We start from the raw sequence: 26,432 nt of genomic DNA on the forward strand, positions 1-26,432 counted from the left end.
TACTAAGGCTTCCAATACTATGTTGAATGACACTGGTGAAAGTTGACATCCTTGTCTTGTTCTTGATCTTAACAAAAATGCTTTTTGTTTTTCCTTACTCAGTATGATGTTATCTGTGGGTTTGTCATGTATGGCATTTATTATGTTGAGATATGTACCCTGTATTTACACTTGGCTTAGAGTTTTTGTCACAGACGGATGTTGGCTTTTGTCAGATGTTTTTTTCTGCATGTATTGATATAATTGCATGATTTTATCCTTTATTTATTTTGTTTTAATTTAATTTTTGTTCAACTACAGTTTTCTGTCTTATATTCCCAGCCCTGCCCCCCCAGTGTTCCCCACCTCCCTCCTATTTCCGCCCCCCACCTTAGTTATTGTCCATGTGTCCTTTATACTTGTTCATATGAGTCCATCCCCTTTTCCCCTGTGATTCTCTCCCCTTTCCCCTCTGGTCCCTGTCAGCCTGTTCCATATTTGAGTGTCTTTGGTTATGTTTTGCTTGCTTGTTTGTTTTGTTTAGATCCCTGTTAACGGTGATATCATATGGTATTTGTCTTTCACCACCTAGCTTATTTTGCTCAGCATAATGCTTTCCAGTTCCATCCATGATGTTGCAAAGGGTAGTAGCTCCTTCTTCCTTTCTGCAGCATAGAATTCCATTGTGTAAATGTACCATAGTTTTTTGATCCAGTCATTGACCGATGGGCACCTAGGTTGCTTCCAACTCTTGACTATCGTAAATTGTGCTGCTATGAACATCAGGGTGCATAGGTTCTTTTGGATTGGTGTTTCAGGGTTCTTAAGATATACTCCTAACAGTGGAATTGCTGGGTCAAAAAGCACGTTCATATTTAGTTTTCTTAGAAAATTCCATACTGTTTTCCATAGTGGTTGTACCAGTCTTCAATCCCACCAACAGTGAACTAGGGTCCCCTTTTCCCCACAACCTCTCCAGCACTTGTTGTTTGTTTCTTTGTTTATGATAGCCATTCTGACTGGTGTAAAGTGGTATCTCACTGTGGTTTTAATTTGTATCTCTCTGATAGCTAGCGATATCGAGCATCTTTTCATGTGTCTCTGGATCCTCTGTATGTCCTCCTTGGAGAAATGTCTGTTCAAGTCCTTTGCCCATTTTTTAATTGGGTTGCTTGTCTTCTTTGAGTGGAGTCAAGTGAGTTCTTTGTATATTTTGGAGATTAAACCTTTGTCTGAGGTATCATTGGCAAATATGTTTTCCCAAACTGTTGCTTCTCTTTTTATCTTGATACTGTTTTCCTTAGCCATGCAGAAGCTTTTAATTTTGATGAGATCCCATTTGTGTATTCTTTCCTTTATGTCCCTTGCTCTAGAGGACATATCAGTAAAAATATTGCTGCGTGGAATATCTGAGATTTTCCTGCCAATGCTCTCCTCTAGGGCTTTAATGGTTTCCCAGCTTATATTTAAGTCTTTTATCCACCTTGAATTTATTTTGGTGTATGGTGTAAGTTGGTGCTTGAGTTTCATTTTTTTGCATGTAGCTGTCCAGTTCTCCCAGCACCATTTGTTGAAGAGGCTATGTTTACTCCATTTTATGTTTCTGCCCCCTTTGTCGAATATTAATTGATTGTAGAGATTTGGGTTTATTTCTGGGCTCCCTGTTCTATTCCATTGGTCTGTGTGCCTGTTTTTGTGCCAGTACCAGGCTGTTTTGATTACAGTGGCCTTGTAATACAGTTTGATACCAGGTATTGTGATCCCTCCTACTTTGTTCTTCTTTCTCAAAATTGCAGCAGCTATTCGGGGTCTTTTCTGGTTCCATATAAATTTTTGAAGTGTTTGTTCTATGTCTGTGAAATATGCCATTGGTACTTTAATAGGTATTGCATTGAATCTGTAAATTGCTTTGGGTAGTATGAATTTTATCCTTTGTTTATGTGATGTATCATATTAGTTGACTCATGAATATTATATCAACCTTGCATCCCAGGAATAAATTCCACTTGATCCTGCTATATGATCTTTTTAATGTGTTTGCTGAACCTGGTTTGCTAATAATTTGTTGAGGAATTTTGCATCATTAGGGATACTGGCCTATAATTTTCTCTTTTTGCAGTGTCTTTGTTTTGTTTTGGAATTAGGATAATGGTGGCCTCATAAAATCAGCTTAGAGCCTTTCCTGCTGTTGAATTTTGGAATAGTTTAAGAAGGAGAGGTGTTAATTCTTTTTTGAGTGCTAGGTAAAATTCACCTGTGAAGGCATTTAGTCCATGATTTTTGTTTTGGGGGGAGTTTTTTATTATTAACTTGATTTTATTCGTATTAATTGGTCTGTTCAGATTTTCTGTTTCTTCTTGATTCAGTTTTAGAAGGTTGTGTGTTTCTAGGAGTCTACCCATTTCTTTCAGGTTTTCCAGTTATTTGGCAGGGATTTATCTTTGATCACCCTTAGTTGTGAACAAGGTTGTTCAAGTCACCAGTTTTGAAAATACTCAAGCCATTTACTTTGACTATCTCTGATTTTTCTGGCTTACTTCAGTACCTGGTTTTAATAATTTTTACCTTTTGGGAAAAAGAGATTGTATGTGTGTGTTTAAATCAAGTTATTAATTCTATTGTATGTGCAATATATAAGCAAATTGCAAATATGTTATTTGTATTTCTTTGGCATTTGGGTAATTGAGGGTACTTAGCCTGCCACATTGCTGGAAATAGAATCTCTTAGTAATTCAGAGACGTGACATTTTACACCCTGCTTTCTAATGATGAAAGGACTGACTGCCCCTATTCTTATCTGTTCAGTGCTCCTTTAAAATCCCTCTCATTGCTACACCACTCCTGCCCACTTCTATCTGTCTTCTTCATATGACAGAGTATTGTATTCTCATCTTGTTTTTCAAATACATTATGAATAATTTAAGAACTGCAGAAGTTTCCATCTTTAAAGCATAAGATGTTATTATATTCTCTGATTTTTTTCTTAGAACTTAGATAGTACGTTAGTTTCTTTTGAACTTCAGAACTACCAGATAGAGAGGGCTAGAATAAGATGGAAAATTGAAGTCTGTTTGTCATACTCCCTTGGAGAATATAGAGTAGTTATATAATCACCATTAAATCCTAAAGGAAAAAACAGTTTTTTATCCATGTAGTTATTTTCATTGTCCAACTATACCCTGAGGAGAGTAGATTAGTTCACATATTTACCTCTTTTTTAGGTATTAAAAACTATAGGTATTAACTTTGTATTAAAAACCACAAATTTAACTTTTTTCTTAATTTTAAAGGGTATTTATTAAAAATGTGTGTAATGCTTTGATGCATGTGTATAAATAATAGTGTACTCTTTATCCTTATGTCTGTACGTAGATGGAGAACATATCTGAATGTCTGTTTACTCAGTTTTTGAATTTTCATCTAGTCCTCCAGGCCTCAGTGCCACTCTGCATTCTCTTTTTCAAACATACTTAAGTATTAGAACCTGCCAAGGATGGAGGTCATGAATTAGTTTTATCCTATATCTAATCCCTCTGGTTCTCATTCACTTATTCTTGATCTGTTATATTTCTGTGTTAAAAAATTTTGTGATAGTTCTTATCTCCCATCCTATCCTCTCCTTATAGTGCTTTTGGATTTATATATTTTTTCTCACTGTCTTTTGGCTGGTTTCAGAATTTACATAAGTATTTTAGTCATTCATGTTCAACTAGATATAGAATGTGCCTAAATCTATATCATTTTCCTGTTTTACTCCTTTCTAGACACTTTCCTGATGGTGTTGTTTTCTGTTCAGCTCATTTTTACTCAGTGAGTGTTTTTTTTTTTTTTGGTAAGTACAGAGCAGAAGTGTCAAACTCATTTTCACTGGGGGCCACATCAGCCTTGTGGTTGCCTTCAAACAGCTGAATGTAGAACTCCTTGCCCCTAGTTAAGGAGTAGTTACATTTATACAGTCCTAAAATTACGTTTGGCCCCTTGAAGGCACCCACGAGGCTGATGTGGCTCCTGGGGAAAAATGAGTTTGACACCCATGGTATAGAGGCTAGATATTTGGAGGGTAGGAGGGGTGCAGAGGAAGGTAGGAAAACGAGGGGGAGAGAGGTTAGTTAGATAATGCAGTCAGTTGTTGTAGTTGTTCAGAAATATGATTGTCAGAACCAGGAGGATGGTGATGACGATGGAGAGAATGGGAAGAATAGAGAAATATAAACCCAAAACTGGCAAAATGTTGTGATTGGATTGGTTATGGATAGTGAAATAATAAATGTGTAGAATGGCACTATTGTTCCTAACTAGGATGTCTGTGTAGATGTTTGTGAAGCTAGTATTCTGATTATAAATAAAGAAACTTTATGTTTAGATGTGGAAGGTAAAATGGATGAATTTAGGTTGGAACATGCTGTGAATTGCTTGTAAGACATTCAGATAAATACATCTGATGAGCTGTTGCATGTATGAGACCAGAGCTCAAAAGAGAGGTCTTTGCTAGAGATGTACCATGGTAGCTGGGAAGACCATGAACAGTGATGTAACCACTCAAAGTCATTTAGATGCTGACAAGTAAGGAGAATCTAGGTAGAAAAGAGGAGGACACTAGTGTTTATTCGATAGGAAGGAAAGGAATATTCTATGTTGGAAACTGCAAATAACAGGTAAGGTAGATAAAGGAAAATCATGAAGAAATAGTATCATGGAAGAACAATTGTAGCAGAAATCTGGTAAGATAAAGACTAAAAGATGTGAAAGGTAGTTGATTTCCCTCATTATAATACTTTCAGAGGAAGTCAACACAAGTCAGATAACACAAATATACAGTGTTGTATTGAAAACTATTCGAGAAGTATGGGAGGGAGAGGATGGATCATCTATCTATATATATCACTTCATGCTCTTTCATTGCAAACAACAAAGTCGGGATAATTTAAGTAAAAATGGAACTCAGTGACTCATTGTCTATTTTGTATTATGGGAAACAAGTTTGGCTTTTAAGTTTTAGTATTAATCCCACCATTTTACTCTTGTGGTTATTAAAGACCATGTGTCCAATTAAAACTTTCTTTTTTACCCGTTTTTCCTTGTCATCACAATTTCTGTGGAATACTTCCCCCCATTCTTTGTTTTCTATTAAAACCATAATTTATTGAAACCAATTACATAGACTGAAGAAGGAATGGACTGAAAAGAATAAAGGTTCCTATGTAACTAAGGTTTTGTGCTTCAAACCTTTAATTTTGATGGAAATGTTCTAGTGTATTATATGTATATAACACACATATACAAAATACGTATTTTATGCATTCTTTGCTTTGTTAAACAGAAATTAGGGCACAAGATTTCATCTTTTTATTATTCAGCATTATTTATTTTTCCAGTTTTATTGAGATACAGTGGCGTATAACGGTGTATAAATTTTAGGTGTACAGCATGATTGTTTGATATAGGTATATTGCAAAATGATTACTATAGTAAGTTTAGTTAACATCTGTTACCACACATAGTTATGAACTTCTTTTCTTGTGATGTGAACTTTTAATATGTACCATCTTGGCAGTTTTTAAATATGGTACAGTATGGTTAACTTTAGTCATCATGCCTTACACTGCATCTCCACAATTTATCTTATATCTGGAAGTTTGTATTCTTTGATCCCCTTCAGCCGTTTTGCTCATGTGCCCACCTCCTCCCTTTGGCAGACACCAGCCAACCCACTGTCTGTATATATTGAGGTTTTTTTGTTCTTTTTTGATCCCACATAGAAGTTAGACCACATAATATTTGTCTTTCTCTGTTTGACTTACTTCATTTAGCATAATGCCCTTGAGGTCCAACTGTGTTCTCACAAGTGGCACAATTTACTCCTTTTTTCTGCTTAAATAATATCTTGTATGTGTGTGTTTATGTGTGACATTTTCCTTCTCCATTTATCCATCGATGGACACTTAGTTTGTGTATGTGTTTTGGCTATTGTAAATAATGCTGTAATGAACATGGAGGTGCAGATAGCGCTTCGAGATGGTGATTTCATTTTGTTCAGATGCGTACCCAGAAGTGCAACTGCTGATCGTGTTGTAATACTGTTTCTCAGTTTTTGAGGAAAAACCTTCATACCGTTTTTTCATAACGGCTGTGCCAATTTACATTACCAACAATAGTGCACAAAGGTTCCCCTTTTTCTGTATTCTTACCAACACTTTTCTCTTTTTTTATAAGAACCATCTAAACAGGTGTGAGAGGGTGTTGTGGTTTGACTTGCATTTCCCTGATAATTGGTGAGGTTGCTCACCTTTTCACATGCCGTTTGGCCATTGTATGTCTGCTCTGGAAAAATTTCTGTTCATTTCCTCTGCCCATTTTTTACTTATTTATTTTTGATGATTTCAAAACATTGTTTTTGTTTTATAAGCACAGAGGCATTTAGAATTAACTGCTGATAATAAAGCAACAATAAGCCTCGAAATGACTGAAACAAAAACTGTGCTCTGTGCCCCCACCAGCAAAACTCATTCCAAGAGGAATCTTGAAACTCATTACAAAATAAGAGAGAAACTTCCTAGAAGGAAAGTTCTGGTGAAACATGTCAGTCTTAATGGTGACACAGTGACTTCTTCTTTAATGATTAAGAACATTTTTTCTTGTTAAAAATGTATCTTCTAGTAGTATGTTTTAAAGAAAATTACGATATTCACAATTAAAGAATCACTATTGCTAAATTAAATTTAAAAGACAATTGCATGCCACAGGCATATGGATTTTTTTTATTGCTACTCTGTTATTTATCCCAATTTTTCCTTCTTTGCCCTCCTGTGCCCATCCCACCCCCACTCCCACAGTCAGTCCCTGCATCACTGTCCATGTCCGGGAGTCATTCATACGTGTTCTTTGACTAGACTTTTCTCCCTCTTTCCACCATTATCTATCTCCCTCCCCCCTCCCCTGTCTGCTGTCAGTCTCTTCTGTGTTTCCATGTGTCTAGTTCATTTTTTTTGTTAGTTTATTTTGTCATTAGATTTCTCTTACGGTATTTTTCTAATACCAACTGCCTGCTTGTTTTTAAATCAGAGTGTGTGTGTGTATTTGCTACAGAGCTGTATAAGTATATGAATTCTTTGTATTTTTTGAATATTAAAGGCATTATCAGATAGTTGATTTGCAAATACTTTCTTCTATTTCATAAATTGTCTTTTTATTTTGTTGATGATATCTTTTACTTCACTGAAGCTTTTTAGTTTCATGTAGTCTGAATTCTTTTAGTGTTTTTTCTTTCAGTGTCAAACCCAAGAAAAGATTGCAAAGACCAATGTCAAGAAGCTTACTCCCTATGTTTTCTCATAGGAGCCTCTATGACCAAGTCTTTGACCTACTTTGAATTGATTTTTGTGTCTGGAGTGAGATAAGGACCCATTATCATTCCTTTGTGTGTGGTTGTTGAATTTTCCCAGTACCATTTATTGAAAAGATGATCCTTTCCCCATTGCATATTCTTGGCTCCTTTGTCATTAATTAATTGGCCATATATAAATGGGTTTATTTCTTGACTCTATTCTGCTCCATTGATCTGTGTGTTGTTTTTATGCCAGTACCATATACTATTTTGATTACTATAGCTTTGCGATATAGTTTAAAATCAGGAAATGTGATGCATTTAGGCTTGTTTTTGTTTCTCAGTTGTGCTTTGGCTATTTGGGGTCTTTTGTTGTTCCATATACATTTTACAGTTGCTTATTATTATCATTCTGTGAAAAATGCCATTAGATTTTTTTGTAAGGATTGCATTGAATATGTAGATCACTTTGGCTAATATGGATTTTTTCTATCTCATTTGGGTAATATTCTTCTAGTCCATGAGCATAGATTATCTTTACATTGATTTGTGTGTTTTTCAATTTAAGATAATCATTAAAATGCAACAAGAACAAAAATAAAATGGGATCATTTTATTCATGTGTTAAAGCTTTCTCTATATTTTGAAACATGCAAAGGAAACATAAATTTGACTTCAGTAATCCTTGACACATAATATTCATCTTTATCGAAAAGGGAGCTACGTGGCCCAGAATTTTTAAGGAAGTTTATTTTTTTAATATATTTCTAAAACCTAGGCTGATGTTTTAATCATCCATCTCTCTTCACTATATTGCTCATTCCTGTAGCCTATTTCTGGTTCTTCATCTTCCCGTCTGCCTGCATATCTGACCTGTGTACTCATCAGTTATTTATTGAGCACCTACCAAATGACAGACACAGAACACAGATTTGAAACAGGCATAGATAGTGTCTGCTCCCTCATATTTTACAGGTGATGGAAAGGAGTCATGCAGTAAATAAATTTAGTATCTTTTTGAAAAGGTTGTGGGGATTAAATCAGATAATGTATGGGTCCTTTAAGTATCTGTCACATGATAAGTGATCAGTAAAAGCCATTATAGTTTTTAATATCTAAGAAAGATTTCCAAATTTCATGGCCTGGTTTCCAATCTGCTGTTTCCCATTTACATTATTCCTTCCTGCTTTCTTACACTGCTGTGTTTCTGGAACCAGGTATGGAACCCTGTCTCTGAAATAAAAATAAAACTCTTCACTTACTTCAGTTCCTTTATAATATCCATTTATATTAAGCATTAAAGAATATAGTTCACTGAAGATTTCCTACTAAAGGCAGAAATAGTATTGGTGCACTCCTATCAAACAATTTTTTAAATCTCTGTTAGTTTCTCTTGGACACTTATGTACTTTAGAATTCTTATAACTTAGTAACAAGAGGTTCCTCTCCCTGACTTTTCTCTCTTCCTCCTTTTCTGCTGACAAAAGGAAGTTCAAATCCCTCTGCCTTTGTCATATAGTTTAGTTATTTTTGTCTGAAATCCCTTCCATGGCTTCCCATCAATCTTTGGGTAAATTTAAAATCCTTAATATGACCAACAAGATACTGTATGAGTTGGCTCTGCCCACCCCCATTTTTTCTGCCAGTCTCCCTCCCACTGCTAACAATTGCCCACCCACTGTCTTTTTAAAAGTATACTTTATCGATATGCTATTACAGTTGTCCCATTTTTTCTCCCCTTTATTTCCCTCTGCTCTTCATCTCCACCCTCTCAGCATCTCCCCCTCCTTAGATCATCTCCATGGGCCATACATACAAGTTCTTTGGCTTCTCCATTTCCTATCCTATTCTTAACCTCCCTTTGTCTCTTTTGTACCTACCAATATGCTTCTTATTCTCTGTATCTTTTCCCCCATTCTTCTCCTCCCCTACCCATTGATAACCTTCCACATGATCTCCATTTCTGTGGTTCTGTTCCTGTTCTAGTTGTTTGCTTAGTTTTTGTTTTTGTTTTTTAGGTTCAGTTGTTGATAGTTGTGAGTTTATTGTCATTTTACTGTTCATGGTTTTTGATCTTCTATTTCTTAGATAAGTGCCTTTAACATTTCATGTAATAAAGGCTTGGTGATAATGAACTCCTTTAACTTAACCTTATCTGGGAAGTACTTTATGTGCCCATCCATTCTAAATGAAAGCTTTGCTGAATAGAGTAATCTTGGATGTAGATCCTTGCCTTTCGTGACTACAAATACTTCTTTCCAGCCCTTTCTTGCCTGTAAGGCTTCTTTTGAGAAATCAGCTGATAACATTGTGGGTATTCCTTTGTAGATAACTGTCTCCTTTTCTATTGCTGCTTTAAGTTTATCTCCTTATCTTTAATCTTGGGTAATGTAATTATGATGTGTCTTGATGTATTTCTTCTTGGATCCAGCTTCTTTGGAACTCTCTGAGTGTCCTTCGATGTCTAGTTCCTTCACCAGATTGGGGAAGTTTTCCTTCATTATGTTCTCAAAGTAGTTTTCAATTTCTTGCTTTTCTTCTTCTTCGTCTGGCACCTCTATGATTCAGATGTTGGAACATTTAAAATTGTCCCAGAAGCCTCTCCTAAGCCTCTCCTCATTTTTTTGAAACTTCTTTCCTCATTCTGTTTTGGTTGGATGTTTATTTCTTCCTTTTGTTCCAAATCGTTGATTTGAGTCCTGGTTTTCTTCCCATCACTGTTTGTTCCCTGTATATTTTACTTTATTTCACTTTGCACAGCCTTCATTTCTTCCTTTGTTTTGCAACCATACTCAATTTCTGTGAGCATCCTGGTTACCAGTGTTTTGAACTCTGCATCTGATATGTTGGCTCTCTCCTTGTTGCTTAGTTCTTTTTCTGGAATTTTGATTTATTCTTTCATTTGGGCTATATTTCTTTGTCTCGGCCAGCCTGTTACATTGTAAGGGGAACAGCTTTTGGTATTCGCCAGGGCGGGGCAACCCTCTTTGCTGCTTTGTGGCACTATATGTGAGGGACGGGTCAGAGAGGTAACAATGCCTCTTGCTCAGCTCTCGTCTGGTCTTCCATCACTTCCCTCTCTTCCCGCAAGTGGATTGTGCCTTTTCAGGTGCTGATTCCTGGGTAGGTAAGCTTGTGTATGTTTTAGGATCCTGTGAATCTCTCCAACAAACTTTCTTATGAGACTGGGAGTTTCTCTTGCTGTGCAACCCCACAATTTCTTATAGCCAGAGGCTTTGAGGCTTTAGCTTCCCACACGCGGTTTTCTCCACAGTTCTTCTGCTCTGCTTATCTGTACATGAATGTGGGACCACCCGGTCTGCCAGCCACCAGTCTGCCAGCTGCTGCCTTCCTAAGGGCTCTCTCACTCCCGCTGCCTGTCTCCACCCCTCCTACTGGTCTAGATGAATGTTTCTTCTTCAACTCCTTGGTTGTTGGACTTCCATACTGTCTGATTTGGGGGGAAGTTCTAGTTGTTTTTTGCTTTTTAATTGGTTGTTGTCCTTCTTTGGCTTGTGTGAGGAAGTAAAACCTATCTACCTTCACCTCCATCTTGGCCAGAACTCTTTACTTTCTGTTTCTGCTGATATTCCTTCAGACCCTTAGTGCTCCTTGGTTCCTGCATTCCTGTGTGTTGCCCACCCACTGTTTCTGTAGCTTCTTCTGTGTTCTTGGAAGAAGCACAACTCTGTCGTATATCAGGGCTTTAGCCTGTGCTACAAATGTGCCTTCCTCCTTGATCCTTCTTCCAGCCTTCCGTTCTGTTCTCATCTTTCATGTTTCAGGGTACTTTATTTGTCAAGTCCCCTATTCTCTGCTCTCATTGTACCTGACTCATCACTTTTACCATCCTCATCTGAATAATTTTTGTTCACCATTTGTATGCCCTAGTAGTGTGAAAAGGGCAGGAACTATATCTTGTTCATTGTTCCATTCTTGTTGTTTAGCACAATACATGGCACAAAATTGGAGCTCCCTAAATAATTGTAGCCTGTGCTATTTAGTAAATAGCATATTCAGCAAACTCTTTTGGTTGCTATAGGGGAAAAAATGAAAGTCAGCTTTTAACTTGTCTTCAGGTTCATAAATAATGGAAAAAGAATCCCTAGTCATTTTGATTTGGAAAAAAAAAATCTGCCATTACAGAGGTGGTCCACAGGATAAAGAAGATGGGTTTCCATAGATTTGGAGCTCATTCTGTACTGAACTTAGACCTCTAAAGTTTAAAATGAGGAACTGTGTGTTGAAATGTGTCATCTGATTTCAATTGCCAGGGAAGGGAGAGATTATCTCTAATATACTCTAATATAGCCAGATTCAATCTGTGTAGGGTGTTTGGGTCAAAAATCAACATCTTGAGTTTCATTAGGGAGCCCTTGCAGTAAGGCCTGCAGATGTAATTTGCTACATCCAGCTCACACCTCTGAGCAGATGGGTTTCTACGCTGTGCCTAGCCGAGGTTTGTTTTTTCTTCTTTGAAAGATTTGCCTGTGACTTTAGTAAAATATTTTGACAGAAATGGAATATTGAGATCATTTATAAATTAAAACTTTGCTGTTGTTGGATTTAGTGAATTTTAATAGAAACTGATGTGAAAATCGTTGAACACCTATGAAAAATAAATTAAAACTTTGCTGCTATTGGATTTAGTGAGTTTTAATAAAACCTGAAGTGAAGATCATTGAGCACCTATGAAAAACTCAAGGGCTATGTTTTTGTGTAATTCTGGTTTACTTTAGTGGTTACTATTTATCATTTCATTTTATATTTTTAAAATGCTATAGTTTGATCATTATAATTTTCACTTGTTCTGAAAGATGGTGATGTCCTGCTATAATAGTTTCTTCTCCAGTTTTGCTGAGTGTCTTTGACTTCAGTCTGTGTCACGTGTAAGTGGGATTCCTTAGGAAATAGGGGGAGCTCAAAAAAGAGCTTCAGATTTGTCCTTGATATTATTGTTTTTAAAAATAAGTCTATTCAAAACCATCATATATATATATATTAGAAATGAAATGAAGCTATTGAATTGCCTAAATGTAGTTAATATATTGCATTGCTAAGGACATTATTTTCTTCTAAGTAGCTCACATCCAGCCTTTTCTTTCATTTGTTTCACTGTGGTTATCTGACTTTTAAAGGCTGGAAAAGGAGTATTCCTTTCTTTTTTTCTTTCTTTCCTGTTAATCAATTTTGCATTTTCTACCCCCCACACACTTATTTTAAAGACAAAACCAGTATGGTGGGTCAGTATGCTGTCGTATTTTCATTTATCACCTTTTTCAAATAAACTATGTAATTTATATTTTCTTAAGATCTTAAAAAATGTGTTTTTAAATGATACCAAGGTAATATGTTCTCATTAAAGAAAATTTATTTTTATTGAGTTATAATTGACATAACCTTCTATAAGTTTACATTATAAAATATTGATTTGATACATTTGTATATTGCAATATGATTACCACTGTAGCACTAGCTAACACTGCTGTGAAGTCACTATCAAGTCACATAATTATTATTATTATCATTATTATTTTTGGTGATGAGAACATGAGATCTCTTCTCAGCAACTTTGAATTCTATAAAACATGTGTTCATTATAATCACTGTGCCATGCATTGGATCTCCAGAACATATCCACCTTCTGCTTCCAAGTGTGTGCCCTTGAACAGCATCTCCCCAGGAGTAATGCCAGCTTAAAGTTGCTCATTCATCCAAGTTGTCTAGTTTATTGGGGCATGTAGAGTTGTTCTCAATAAAGCTTCTGTATTTTTTTTAATTTTGGGGGTAGATGTAATATTTCTTTTATGTCTGATTTTGGTAATATGGGGGTTCTCTTCCTTTATAAAATTTTATCCTTTGTGGTTAGCCTACCTAAGAGGTTGTGAGGTTGCTCATCTATTCATAGAAAAAACTTTTGGTTTGATTGATGTTTTTTCTGTTTTCTATGCCATTGATGTCTGTTCTAATTTTTATCATTTCTTTTTTCTACTTGCTTAGTTTTGGTTTCTTTTCACCTCATTTTTTTCCGTATTTCCCAAGGAGGAAAACTGAGCTTATTTTACTTACTTATTTTTATTAAATTTATTGGGGTGACTTTGGGTCACAAAACCATACAGGTTTCAAGCGTATGACTCAACCAAAGGTCACCTGTACACCGCATCAGGTACTCATCGCCTAAAGCAAGGTCTCTTTCCATCCTCCCCTTCTTTTCCCCCTCCCCCCTCCCCCACCCCTGCTTTTTCTCTGGCTAGCACCACACTGCTGTCTGTTTCTATGTAATATATATTTATTTGCTTAATCCCTTCACCTTCTTTCATCCAAACCTCCTTCCCTTTGCCAGTTCTCTGTCTGTTCCGTGTATCCATGCCTCTGTTTCTATTTTGTTTGTCAGTTAATTTTGTTCATTAGATTCCACATATAAGTGAGATCATATGGTATTTGTCTTCCTCTGACTGGCTTATTTCACTTAGCATAATGTTCTCCAGGTCCATCCATGCTGTTGCAAAGGATAAAATTTCGTTCTTTTTAGTGGCCAAGTAGTGTTCCAGTATTTAAATGTACCACTGCGTTTTTAAAAAATGTAACTGTATTTAAACTTAAAGCTATAGGTTTTTTTTCTTACACTTATAACAAGAGAAAAATCCACATGACATCTTAACTCTTCCATTATTACTAGAAGTTGTCCTGCGACTCGTTTTTTTTTTCTTTTGTTTTTAACTTTAACAAAGTGAATACTCTGGTTTTTCTTCAGATTGTACAAATCTTTCACCTTTTTTAACAATGTGATTATCTTTTTTGGTGATTATGCATTGAAATTCTTCATTTTTCTTTTTTGAATGAATTTTTATGATATTTTTTCCAAGTAGTATTCCACTGTGTAAATGTACCACTGCTTTTTTTATCCACTCACCTACTGATGGGCACTTGACTGTTTTCAGATCTTGGCTATTGCAGTAAGCTGCAATGAACCTAGCAGTGCAGGCATTCTTTTGAAGTAGTGTTTCTGGTTTCTTTGGATATATTCCCAGAAATGGAATTGCTGGGTCGAAAGGCAGTTCTATTTTTAATATTTTGAGTTAACTACATACTGTTTTCCACAATGGCTGCAGTAGTCTGCATGCTCACCAACAGTGCACAAGGGTTCTCTCTTCTCCACAACCTTGCCAGCCCTTGTTTGTTGGTTTATTGATCATGGCCATTCTGACAGTCTGAGGTGACACCTCACTGTGGTTTTAATATGCACTTCACTGATGATTAGTGACCTTCTGCATTTTTTCATGTATCTGTTGGCCATGTGTATGTTCTTTTTGTTGAAGTATTTATTCAGGCCCTTTTACCATTAAAAAGTTTTTTTTTTAATTTGTTAGAGAGGGGGAAAGGAGGGAGAGAGAGAAGAAGAGAAACATAGATGTGTGAGAGGAACATTAATCGGTTGCCTCTTGGGCACACCCAAATGGAGACCCAGCCCATAACCCAGCCACGTGCCTCTGCCCCGATCAGGAACTGAACCAGAGCCCCTTTGGTTATCAGTGTGACACCCAACTTCCTGAGCCACACCAGTCAGGGTCCTTTTCCCATTTTTAATTGAGTTGTTTATCTTCTTCATGTTGAGTTGTGTAAGTTTCTTTATGTATTTTAGAAATGAACCCTTTATAAGATGTAGCATTGTCATACGTGTTCTCCTATTCAGCGGGTTCTGTTTTCATATTGTTGATGCTATCTTTTGCTGTGCAAAAGCTTTTTGGTTTAATGTAGTCCATTTTGTTTATCTTTTTTGTTTCCCTTGCCCTTGGAGATATAGTGGCAAAAATACTGCTATGAGAAATGTCCAGGATTTTATTGCCTATGTTTTCTTCTAGCAGTCTTATGGTTTTACAACATACATTTAAGTTTTTAATCTATTTTTAGTTTGATCTTGTGTATGGGGTAAGTTGGTGGTCTAGTTTTTTTCTTTTTCTTTTTTTGCATATATCTGTCCAATTTTCTCAACACCATTTATTGAAGATGCTTGTCTTTACTCCATTGTATATTCTTGCCTCCTTTGTCAAATGTTAATTTGACCATAAAGGTGTGGGTTTATTTCTGACCTCTCTTTTGTTCCATTGATTTGTATGCCTGTTCTTTTGCCAGTACCATTCTGTTTTGTTTACTTTTGCCTACCAAACTATAGTATAGTTTGACATCAGGTAGTGTGCTAGCTCCCACTTTGTTCTTCTTTCTCAAGATTGCTGAGGTTATTTGGGGTCTTTTATGGTTACATATAAATTATTAGAATATTTGTTCTATATCTGTGAGATATAGCAATGATATTTTTATAGAAATTGTGTGTAATCTCCAGATTGCTTTGTATAGTATGAATATTTTAATGGTGTTAACTTTTCCTATCAGTGAACATTGTATGTGCTTCCTCTTATTTGTATCTTCCTCAGTGTCTTTCTTCAGTATCTTATAATTTTCCAAGTGCTTGTCTTTTACTTCCTTGGTTGAATTTATTCTTATGTACCTTTGTTGTTGTTGCTGTTCCAAAAGTAAATTGGATTGATTTCTTAATTTCTTATTCTTATAGTTCATCATTTGTGTATAAAAATGCCACTGATTTCTGAATATTAATTTTGTATCTTCCTACTTTGCCAAATTCATTTATTAGACCTAGTAATTTAGAGGTGGAGTCTTTTGGTTGTTCTATGCACAATATCATGTCATTTGCTAATAATGGCAGTTTTACTTTCTCCTTTTCAAATTGGATACCTTTAATTTCATCTTCTTGTCTGATTGCTGTGGCTAGGACTGGAGTATCACGTTGAGTGAGAGAGGTGAAAGCACACATCCCTATCTTGTTCCCGACCTTAAGGGGAACGCCACTGTGTTTGCCAGTTGAGTATGATGTTGGGTTGGGTTTTTCACATATGGCCTTTATTATGTTGAGGTATGTTCTCTTTATTCTTTCTTTGCTGAGTTTTTTTTTTTATCATAAATGGGTGCTGGATTTTATTGAATTATTTTGCTGCATCTATTGATATGATCATACGATTTTATTCCTTCATCTTGTTTATATGATGTACTTGTTTTGCATATATTGTAACCAATCATGCATCTCCAGAATAAATTCCACTTCATCATTCTGTATGATCTTTTTAATGTCTTGCTGGATCTGGTTAGTTAATATTCTCTTGAATATTCACATTATTTTATACAAAACAGCATTTTGTTTGAAATGTAGAATCTTGGTTACAGAACAAATAAAACTGTGGGCTGCTCATTTTTATTGTTCTCTCCTCCAGGCATTTCAGCTGTTCTCTGCTAGGAAAATTGATTATACTTTTTTATCACTTCTAATGCCTTTATTCCATGAAAGTACCCATTACTTGATTAACATTACTTAGAATTAAAGAATGTTTTATTTAACTGTCTTTAAATTAATTAAGTGCTAAGTGGTTTGGCAAACAATCTCAGCAATTTTGGCTCATTTATAAGTATTTGTGGTGTATAGTATATCTATCTTGAAAGTGTTAACCCTCATAATAGGTAGTAAAATATTTTTTATTACCCTCTTTTGTATTTGAAATAAAAACCTACCTGAGTCATACTGGGTTGTGGAACATAAGGGAAAAAATTAGAAGAGCAAGGTTTTATTTGTGCATATATATGTATGTGTGTGTAAAAGGAATATTTGTGCAGAAATGGCTTGTGTTTGGTGATATTTTTTTCATAATGTTTAATTGTGGGAATTTGTCATTACATGTTAAGTCCTCATCTTTAAGGTAGGTTGTGCTTTTTAAAAAAGACAACTAGCATGCTAAATAAATGGACATAAAATGTTAACTTAAAAGGTTCTTTTAAAGACTTAGAATATGATATACCCAATTTGTATTTATTGTTCTGATTTCAAAGTAGAAGCAGAGACACATATCTGAGATAGTACCAGCGTCATTTGGGATTTGTTTTTCAATTTAACAAATTTAAACATGGTGCCCTTCATTGCAAGATAACCACCATTTAGTGTTTCTTAGGTAACGTAAAATTTGAAAACTATATATAGCTCACTACCAGTTTTAAAATATGCAACCTGAAGTTATTCCAAAATATTTTAAAACAAATTTGGCAAAGCCTTTATTTTGTAAATAGCATAGAACTTTGTATAGGTTTAAAAATAATTTTAAAATTACTTACAGATGATTTAAAGTTTGTCATTTTTTCTCAGGGGCAAAATATTTTAAGTTTTAAAACAGGCAGTTTACCACAGTGCTGACCACATATTATTATGCATTTCTCGTTGTTTCCACTGAAGTTATTGTAGACTCCTATGTGAGTTTATTATCCAAGTCTCAAGTTCAGAGTTTCTGATTTTAATTTTATAAACTACATTTGGTCAAGACATTTTGAATATTCCAATTTATGAGAATTTACCTTCTACCATTTATTATCACCTTTCTTGACACAAATGCTTATTTAAAATTCTTTAATATATGCATTTCTTGTATTATGAACTTAATAATTCACTTTGGGATTTTTGGCACTGAGAAATAATGTGGAACTAAGGTAGAATGTGATCCTGGTTCTAATTCTCTGTGGGCATGTTCAACACTATAGGGAGAAAAAAGGCTTCTGGGAAATTTAACAGTTAATAGGGCTTATTATTGGGAGTCAGAGGGCAGAAGGTGAATTCTGACTGGTTTTGATTTGTATCATTTTTGTTTTCTAAATTATCTTTAGTGGGGTTCTAGTACCTTTCTAATTAGAATGTATATAAATACTTTCATTTTCTAAAAATAATTGTGCTACTTACATAAATAGAAGTTTATACTATGCAGTTTATACTGACAGGTGGTAGTAGAATTACAAATTCAAAAATACAAGTTATAAGGAACATATTTTTTGTCAAATTGGCATCACAGTAACAAATGCTTACAGATATTCTAAGCTGAGTATACTCATAAAATTATTTCACAAAGTAATTTTTATAGCTATAATAAAAAAGATGGTTTTATCTCACAAATTTATGTTAACAAATTAATCTCTAGTAAGGAAACAGTATAAAAGAAAGGAATTTTGCTCTTAATCCTGAACTTTATCATTGCTTATATTTTTACAAAGTATATTTTATATAAGAATAACGTTATACTTGAAAATCCCCACAGGCAAGTTGTGAAATGTATCTTGGGTCTCACCACCAGAGATTCTGATTAAGTAGATCGAAGTGAAAAACCAGAGTCTGTATTTTTTAAAGATGTTATTCATTTATTTTTAGAGGAGAAGGGAAGGAGAGAGGGAGAGAAATATCAATGTATGGTTGCCTCTCATGTGTCCCTCGCTGGGAACTGGCCTGTAACCCAGGCATGTGCCCTGACTGGGAATCAAACCGCGATCGTCTGGTTCGCAGTTCTGCGCTCAATCCACTGAGCTACACCAGCCAGGGCCAGAGTCTGTATTTTAAATAAGCACTTGCATAATTCTGGTGCAGGTCATTCAATACACCAGAGGACATTGTTTATTCTTTTCCTCTCTTCATTCCACAGCCAGATCTGGTATTGCAATGAATCCATGCAAAGGTTATTGCATTTTCCTAATTTAACACATTCTCTTGATCTCTTAAGGTAGTGCGTACCCTCTTCAGTCGTTGTACAATACAATGCACTAGGGTAAAGGAAGAGAAGGTTAGAACTTCTTTTTGTATTTCTGTCTCATTTCCTTCATGTCCATTTCTGTGTGTTTACAATGCATATAATTATTGATATAGTGGTATGTTGTAATAAATACAAATATAAACAGTTTTAGAAGGTAATGTAACATGCAAATTGTTTAACACATTAGTCTGTGGGATACTATATTACTTGCTTTTAATGATGCTGTATTAAATGTTTTATAATTCAGATTTAGACAACAGACAACTTACCGTCAAGTGACAATTAACTACCGTTTTGTATGTGTGCTTCCCTGCCCTCTTTTGTCTCCTTTATCAGGCGATGCTTTTCCTTGGACTATCAGCTTGCATCATTTCAGCATATATACCCTTTTTGGAAAACAAGTGACACTTTGCCTTGTGGATCCTATGGGTTGTACTTCTACTCTAGCAGTTACATCTCCAAAACTACTCGCCACAGCACCTGATACAAGACATTCGTTTGTTGTCTGTCTTCATGTTGACCTAGAGTCACTTGAGATAAAATGCTCGAACCTCCAGGTTGGTACATTTGATTTATGAAAGGGAATTTAAAATAATGTGCTTTAGGAACAATTGTTTTCCATTTTGTTTCAGGGTTTCTTTTCTATTAAGTGTCCTAAATTATTTTTAACAAGGCCATCAAGATCAGAATGGATAGATTAAGAATTGCTTTGAAGCTCTCTCAAGTTTTGTAATTTAAACTCTTCTGAAAATGTAACGGTGGCAGCATAAATGCATCTTTTGGCCGGTGGAGTGAAATCAGTTGCAGATGTAAACTATTTAAACACTGGAGAACCACTTTACCATGAGACCGTAAGGGTCTGTTGAAGTGGTCAGGTGTGATTTTCAGTCAGATTGTCATTCAGGACTTCTTTTGCTCAACGTGTACTAGTTTTTTAAAAGCACTGTTTAGTATTTTAAAACGGCATTTTGTTCATCTCATAACATGTCAGTTGGTATAGGCCAAACATGTTGTATTCTACAGTTTTGACATTTAATATAAATTTGAGTCACCTAGGTTTGTTCAGATTATTAATTGCACGGAATTTAATACTTGTTTATTTGGCCTCAAGAAGACTGTAGTATATAGTTTATCAATGTTGTATACTAGTTGAAGTATTTTTTAAATTTTTATTTTTTGATTTTAGTGAAAGAGAGGAAGCAAGAGTGGGGGGAGAGAGAACAAGAGAGAGAGAGCAAGAAAGAGACAGCGAGATTAATTTCTTGTTCCACTTACACATGCATTCATTAGTTGGTTCTTGTATGTGCCCTGACTGGGGGATCAAACATGTAAACTCGCCGTATCAGGACAACAATCTAACCAACTGAGCAACCCGGCCAGGGCTGAAATCTTATTTTTGTTTTTTTAGTTTATTTTAAAAAAATTTTTATTTATTTATTTTTAGAGGGGAAGGGAAGGAGAGAAGGAGAGAAATATCAATGTATGGTTGCCTCTCGTGAGTCCCCTGCTGGGAACTGGCCTGCAACGCAGGCATGTGCCCTGACTGGGAATTGAACCGCAATCATGTGGTTCGCAGGCCTGTGCTCAATCCACTGGGCTACACCAGCCAGGGCTTGAAATCTTATTTTTAAAAGAATACTTTTTAGAATATTATTGGATTTGACAGGTCAGTATTAATAAGCCTATATTTATCCCAGAATTAATGGGTATAAGCCAGTATTTAAAGTATGTTTTTAAAGTGGGTTCATGCATCCCACTTTATCTTATAGAACCTCCCCACTGATATCATAGTTTATCTTTTCTCTCTTCTTCTCTCTCCCTTTACTGTGTGCTATAGTTTGTTTAAATTTTATATTTATTTGTGCATGTTGAAAACATTGGAACCGCTATATATTAAAAATGGACTTATAAAAATACACACAATTATTATTCTATTATGATCCACAGTAGTATCAGAAAGAATAATTATGAAATAATGAACACTTGCATAGATTATTTCCTGAATGCTCTTGCCAACATTTGCTTAAGAACATTTGCAAGAGGAAGGGAAATTGTTCTGAGCTGAATTGGCCCCTCCCAAAAGATACATTGAACTCCTAACCCCCAGTATTTCAGTATGTAACCTTAGCTGGCCATAAGGTCATTACAGAGGTCATCAAGTTAAAAAAGATGTCATTAGGGTAAACCATAAGCCATAATCTAATGTGACCAATTTTCCTATAAAAATGGGAGATGTAGACATACACAGAGAGTCGATGTGCAGACACGATGGGGAAAGAGTGCCTTGTGAAAATGCAGGCAGTGAGTGTACTAATGTACCTGCAAGCCAAAGATTACCAGGACTTCTGGCTACCACCAGAAGCAAAGAAGAATGAAATGGATTCTACTCAGAGGGAGGATTGTCTGCAGATAAACTGATTAAGCACTCTCACTTCCAAAACCATGAAATAGGCAATTTAGGTTGTTCTACGCCACTCAGTTGATGATGCGTCTGTATGGCAGCTCTAACTATAGACAGACTGTGGTGGGACAGATCCACATCCTTTCAGACCCTTTATCACGAAAGTCCACAGCACTCCATCCATTCCGTTGGTTATTTCTATGTACTCTGGGGATGAAGAGAACACAGTGATAGCGTAAATGCACGTGTCCAATTTGTTCTGAAATAATTGAATTGAAAACAACTTTAAAGCAGGTATTATCATTTTTTCATGAGGTGTAAAGGAAAGCACACTAAATGAAAAAAGTAAGAATTTGTGATGGAAAATGTAAAAAGAATTGAAGGGAATTTCAGAATTGAAAACACAAACCTGAAAGAGCAAGACTATGCCATCTGGGCTTAGAGGTGGCTTGCATATGACGGAATAAAGAATCACTGAACTTGAACATTGAACATAGAAATTACTGACTTTGAAAAAAAAAGAACAGAAAAAAGGTATTTAGAAAAGGATGAGAGACTGGGCGGCTATGGGGCAAAATGTTTTACTAATGTGTAATTGGAGGCCAGAAGGAAAGAAGATTGGGGCAGAAAAAGAAGTGAATGAATATTTTCAGACACCTTACTAAATCCTCAAATTTGCAAAAAGAAATAGGCTTTTACATATTCATGAAATTCACCCAATTCTAAGGATGTTTATTTTTGAGGATAAAGTGAAAGAAAAACTTGTGATTAAAATACTGAAAAACAAAGATAAATCTTTTAGACATCTTGAAAGCAGCAACAAGAAGACATATTATGTATAGGTTTACAGTAACTTGAATGAATACAGATTTCTCATTAAAAACTGTAGAGGACAGAAGACATTGGAACACTAGCTTTAAAGTGCTCTCAAGCCAATGAAGATATGCCACCGAAATCAAAATGAAGTAAAGACACAGTAGATTAAGGAAGACGAAGAGAATTTGTCCCCATGAGCACTGCAGGACCATACCTACTAAAGGAAGTTCTTCACAGTAAGGGAGAATGCTACCAGATGAAAACGTGGATCTTCGGAAATAAGGGAAGACAAACAGAAGTAATAAATAGCATCACAAATATGTACAACATTTGCCGGACTATCAGAAGTTGTAGATGTGATATAGAAGACAACCAAATTGTTGCTGGCAGAAATAGGATGCTTCCACGGGGTTGCGAGAAAGGCATTTCGGGGACCACGCACAGGAGGACTTAGGGTGTGTCCGAGTGAAAACGAGGGCTGCCCACCGGTGCCTGAAATCTTGTCCACCAGCAGAGGCTCAGCTCCCTCTCACCAAGTAAGAAGGTCCAGCCTCTGGCGCCTCAGACCGACACTGGCGCCTGTCAGGCCCAGAAGGGCCAGGACCCGGAGGTGTGGAACTTCTGTGTATCCAGAACATGCGCCTGAGCCCTCCACTGTCCCCTCCTCCATTGGCCGCTGCTTGGGAACACGTGAGCACAAGAAGGAACAGTTCGGGCCTTTGCTAAGCTCTGATTGTATCTCTGTTAAGTTTTGATTATATCTTCTTGGGTTTGGGAAGGGGTAAGTTTTTTTTCAAACTCACCACACTTTTTCCTAATTATTCATGAGCTTGTGCTGGACCCTCCCCCATCCAATCCCTTTCATGGATTTTCCAAGCCTAGACTCCTCCCCATTGTGGTTGCTGTTTTGGCTCCTACTGCGCATGCATGTGCCCAGCCGAGTAATTTCCCCTACTGTTTTATCTCTTCCCCTGATGATTCTGGGCACCAGGCTGGTTGGCCCTTGGGGAGATAGTAAAGTTGATTCTAACTGCCAGCTTGGGGATTAAGTCCCTTTAGTGGAGGATGTGGCTGACCCCTGGGGTGCCTGTGAATGCTACAGTTTACTAGTTAACTCAGACATACTTGTCTGATTCAGCTCCCTAGTTAATCATGGTTAATGTCAGATTCCATTTGCGCCCTTCATTTAGTGATAACTAGCTATCTCCACTAACAAAATCATTAACATTAGGGGGAGATATAATGGGCCAAAAGGACCTGTGAGATTGCCCAATTTATAAATACCACTCTAAGTGGACAATGTAAATTTATGTAGACTGTGGAAGTTTACAAATGTGTATGTATATGTACACATGTGTACATATACACACATACATATATATAGCTCGTATAATAGCTACTAAAAACATGCGAAAATATAAGCACATGGAGCCAAAGCCAATAGATTAGTTAAAATGAAATACTAAAAAATATTTAAATCTAAAGAAGTCAAGAAATGGGCCCTGACTGATGTGGCTCAGTGAATAGAGTCCCAGCCTGCAAACCAAAAGGTTGCTAGTTTGATTGCCAGTCAGGGCACATGCCTGGGTTGCAGGCCAGGTTCCCAGTAGGTGGCAGGCAAGAGGCAACCACACATTGATGTATGTTCTCTCCCTTTCTTTCTCCCTCCCTTCCCCTCTCTCTAAAAATAAATAAATAAAATCTTTTAAAAAAGAAAGTCAAGAAATGGTAACAGTGATAAAAAATAGAGAATAGATTCAGAAAAAATCAAATAAAATCATGGGAGCTGAACCACCTTTATCAATAAACCCATTGAATGTTAATGATCTTAACTAGGAAGGTTTATACCAGGAGTTTGAAACGAAGGTCTACAGGCCAAATCGTGGGCTGCCCATTTTTTACATATTGTATAAGTTTGCTCTCATGCTGCAACTGCAATAGTAAGTAGCAGTAGCAGAGAATAATATGGCTCACAAGGCCTATAATGTTTACTCTCTGACCCTTTACAGGAAAACTTTGTTGACCCCTGGTCCAACTACCCCTATTAAAAAGTAAAGATTTAGAGTGCAAAAAAAGGCAAGACTACTGAAGAGAATCATTTGAAATATAAAGAAACAATATAAATAAATTAATTGGAAAAATATATACCATGCAAACTGTGAGAAGTCTTGATTTGCTTATTTCATATCAAATGAAATAAACATAAGTAAAAAGAATATTATGAGAAGCAAAGAAGGACATGAAACAAAAAGGGACAGAATTAATGGAAAAATTATGATAACATGCAATCACAGTAGGAATTTTTTATAATATTTTTCTGTTATTATAAAATAACTAGATGAAAAATAAGTAATTGGAGATAAGATATGAAGAAATAGATACTACCACAGTCATACTAGGAATTTTTATAACATCTCTCTCAAGAATTCATAAAACCATTAGATAAAAACATATGAATAATTGGAGATACAGAAAATACGAAAAATACTAAGAACTCACCTTTCTCTGATTGACAATTACAGAGCAGTATATCCGACATCAGTGGAATGCACATTTTTCTCAGATATACAGTATGGTTTCATTGTGTTTAAGAAGATCAAAATTAATGTACTATGTTGTCCAAAATTAATATACTATATTTCTACTATAACTCTGCCAAGTTATATTAGAAATAAGTTGTGTATTATCTGGACATTAAATAGTATATTTTTAAGTAATCAATGATTCAAGGACAAAATTCCTTGAAAATTAGAGAATATTTCAGTTAAATGACAATTAAAAAGTGGATACAGCTAAAGCAGTGTTTTCAGAGAAGCATAATATTAAATACTTACATTAGAAGGGAATAAAGAGCTTAAATTATTTACTTAAGGTTCCATTTTAGGAAGCCAAGAAGTGAAGAAGGTAAACCCAAAGTAAGTAAAAGGAGGAAAATAAAGAAGAGCAGAGATGACTAGAATACTAGAGAGAGAGAGAGAGAGAGAGAGAGAGAGAGAGAGAGAATACAAACCCCGATATGGAGGAATGAAGGGAGTAGTTGCCACCGCAGATCCTACAGACACTAAAAGCCTAATGAGAAACTAATGATCAACTCTATGGCAACACATGCAATGATTTAGATGAAATAATTTTTCATTTCAAAGAACCGCAGAAAAATAATACAAGAAGAAATAGAAAATCTGAATACTTATATATATCTTTTAAAAGATATTGAATGTAGTATCAAAAGTTTTCCCAGAGAGAAAACTTCATACCCAAATGGGTGAATTGTTTCAGTAAACAAGGAAAAAATTATAATGTTTTTTTACCAATATTTTTCCCAGATGTGAGAATGGAGGATTCCTGTCCAAAATGTTTTATGAAGCCAGCATAAACCTGTTAACAAAATCCTGAACAAGACTTTGCAGAAGAAATTAACCATCAGTTTCCCTCATGTAAATAAATAAAAATTCTCAACCAGATATTAACAAATTAATATAGTAATATATTAAAAGATAATACATAAAGACCAAGTAGGATTTATCTTAGAAATACAAGGTCAGTATTCATCATTCAGTCAACCCATCATATTAATAAAACAATGGAGAAAAATTATATGATAATTTCAATAGATGCATGTAAAACATTTGACAAAATTTAACACTCATTTGTGATAAATACCTAGTGAATTATAAGTATTAGAGGACTTTGTCAAACTCATGAAGGAAATACATGAAAAAGCTTATATCATATGTAATGGTAAAAATCTAAACTGTTTTCCACAGATCAGGAAAATGTCCAGAATGACTGCTCTCCCTACCTGTTCTGTACCATACCAGATTTCAAAGCCATGGCAGTGAACCAGGCAAAAGAAATTGAAGGCATAACAATAAGAAAATAAGTCTAATAAACAAATTTATCAGTGTTGCAGGAGGCAAAGGTAATGTACAAAAATCAATTGTACTAGCCCTGGCTGGTGTAGCTCAGTGGATTGAGTGTGGGCCTGTGAACCAGAGGACTGCAGTTCGATTCCCAGTCAGGGCACATGCCTGGGTTGCAGGCCAGTTCCTGGCAGGGGACACACGATACATTGTGTGTCCCCGGCAAGGGCAACCATACACTGATATTTCTCTCTCTATTTCCTTCCCTTCCCCTCTAAAGATAAATAAATAAAATTAAAAAAAATCAATTGTACTTTTATGTACTAGTAGCAAACAATTAGAAAATGTAATGAGATTGCATTTACATTGGTGACAAGAAGCATGAACATGGGTACATTGCATTTACATTGGTACCAAGAAGCATG

The 26,432-nt window shown here is 35.7% G+C and overlaps 1 protein-coding gene across 5 annotated transcripts in view; it reads left to right on the forward strand.

The window, feature by feature from the left end:
- VPS13B (vacuolar protein sorting 13 homolog B) overlaps window positions 1–26,432 on the forward strand; it is a 690,921-nt gene that overhangs the window by 294,380 nt on the left and 370,109 nt on the right. For all 5 annotated transcript variants that reach the window (XM_037048269.1, XM_037048268.1, XM_037048265.1 and 2 more), the window contains exon 24: window positions 19,267–19,487. In XM_037048269.1, the coding sequence (XP_036904164.1) occupies window positions 19,267–19,487 (221 nt within the window). The remainder of the gene's footprint in view (window positions 1–19,266; window positions 19,488–26,432) is intronic.

The sequence above is a fragment of the Sturnira hondurensis genome, unplaced genomic scaffold, assembly GCF_014824575.4.
Source record: "Sturnira hondurensis isolate 20B ecotype Veracruz unplaced genomic scaffold, ASM1482457v3 Scaffold0006413, whole genome shotgun sequence".
Classification (NCBI taxonomy): domain Eukaryota; kingdom Metazoa; phylum Chordata; class Mammalia; order Chiroptera; family Phyllostomidae; genus Sturnira; species Sturnira hondurensis.